Consider the following 1,259-nt stretch of genomic DNA (forward strand, 5'->3'; position numbering starts at 1 on the left):
TGCTTTCTTTGCTTTTATTTATGTTAGGCTTTCTTATTCAACATAAAAATGATTCTATGTGAGTGCTATCGTATTGTTTCTCTTATCTTTACAATTTGCCTATGTGTGGTTTATATTCGTTTATGCGTGTTTTATGATACTTCTCATAAGCTACTTCGATTCTTTTTGATCTTGTCATAGGGGGAGAAGCAAGATAAAGTTTAAGGATTCATATCTTCATGGGGGGGAGATTATCATTACTAACGCGTCGTCTCAAGTTTTGTCATCATAAAAAAAGGCAGTTTTATCAACATCAATAGGAGAAGAAACAAGAGAGTGAAAGTTTATAGTATCAGTGTAAATGAAATTTGTTCTAGCTTGGTTTCCTTTCATGGAAATGGCAGCTCTATCATAAGCAAGAGAAGCTTCTTGAGTAGTATTAAAAGTACCAAGCCAATGTCTTTCTTTGGTTGCAGGTTCTTTGATTTCAGCAACGTATCTACCCCAAGGTCTTCTTCTAACAACAAGAAACCTTCCTGGTTCGGTTTGGTTTCTTCTACCTCTTTTTTTAACACTAGGTAATGTGTTGGTGTTTCTTTGAAGTAGTGACAGACACATTTGTATATGATTTGTTTCATGATATGCTTTGAAAGATGAATCTGATGTTGATTTTTTAGAGGTTAACATGGCTGACAAAATGGAAAAGAAAATATGGATTGATATGAGGCTGCAGAAGATGATAAGTTTCTGTTATGATGTATGAATGGTAGATGATTTCATTTTGAAGGGTCTTTTAAAGACAGTGACTCTTACATTTTGATATATAAAATAAAGTTGGGACAAGTTAGGTATTTCTTTGTACTCGACAAATTCAATAAGTCCTCAAAGTTTAAAGAACACTGACAAAAATATTTATATATTATCCACTGACAAATTTTATGTTGAGTATGATTCATAGTCACCAGTAAAGGATACGGAGTCGAAAGCTCAACCCGGCTCACGTTCATGCGTTTGACCACAAACGTGAATTAGGCCCAATTGATTGTTGGGGAGCGACTAAACAAGTGAATGATAGAGTTTGAGTATTCTTATAATATAAATTTTAATTGTAATATTATACATATCAATTCTAATATTGAAATTTTTCTTAATTCATTAAAATAATAATCTATAATTATTTCGTAGTTTTTTCCTTAAAAATTAAATATCTTTTGTGCATAAATTTCTCCTTCTAGAAAATCTAACACTACAATATATTCTAGATTGCGTTCGAACTCATA

The 1,259-nt window shown here is 31.9% G+C and overlaps 1 protein-coding gene across 1 annotated transcript; it reads right to left on the reverse strand.

The window, feature by feature from the left end:
• Positions 1-252: 252 nt before the first annotated feature.
• Positions 253-597, reverse strand: LOC127136022 (ethylene-responsive transcription factor ERF086-like). Its single transcript, XM_051062629.1, has one exon. The coding sequence runs from the start codon at positions 595-597 to the stop codon at positions 253-255; it is 345 nt and encodes a 114-aa protein (XP_050918586.1).
• Positions 598-1,259: the final 662 nt, after the last annotated feature.

The sequence above is a fragment of the Lathyrus oleraceus genome, chromosome 4, assembly GCF_024323335.1.
Source record: "Lathyrus oleraceus cultivar Zhongwan6 chromosome 4, CAAS_Psat_ZW6_1.0, whole genome shotgun sequence".
NCBI lineage: Eukaryota > Viridiplantae > Streptophyta > Magnoliopsida > Fabales > Fabaceae > Lathyrus > Lathyrus oleraceus.

Excerpts from the sequence above, each read along its gene's own strand:
- LOC127136022 (XM_051062629.1), bottom strand. The coding sequence starts at position 597 with ATGTGTCTGTCACTACTTCAAAGAAACACCAACACATTACCTAGTGTT.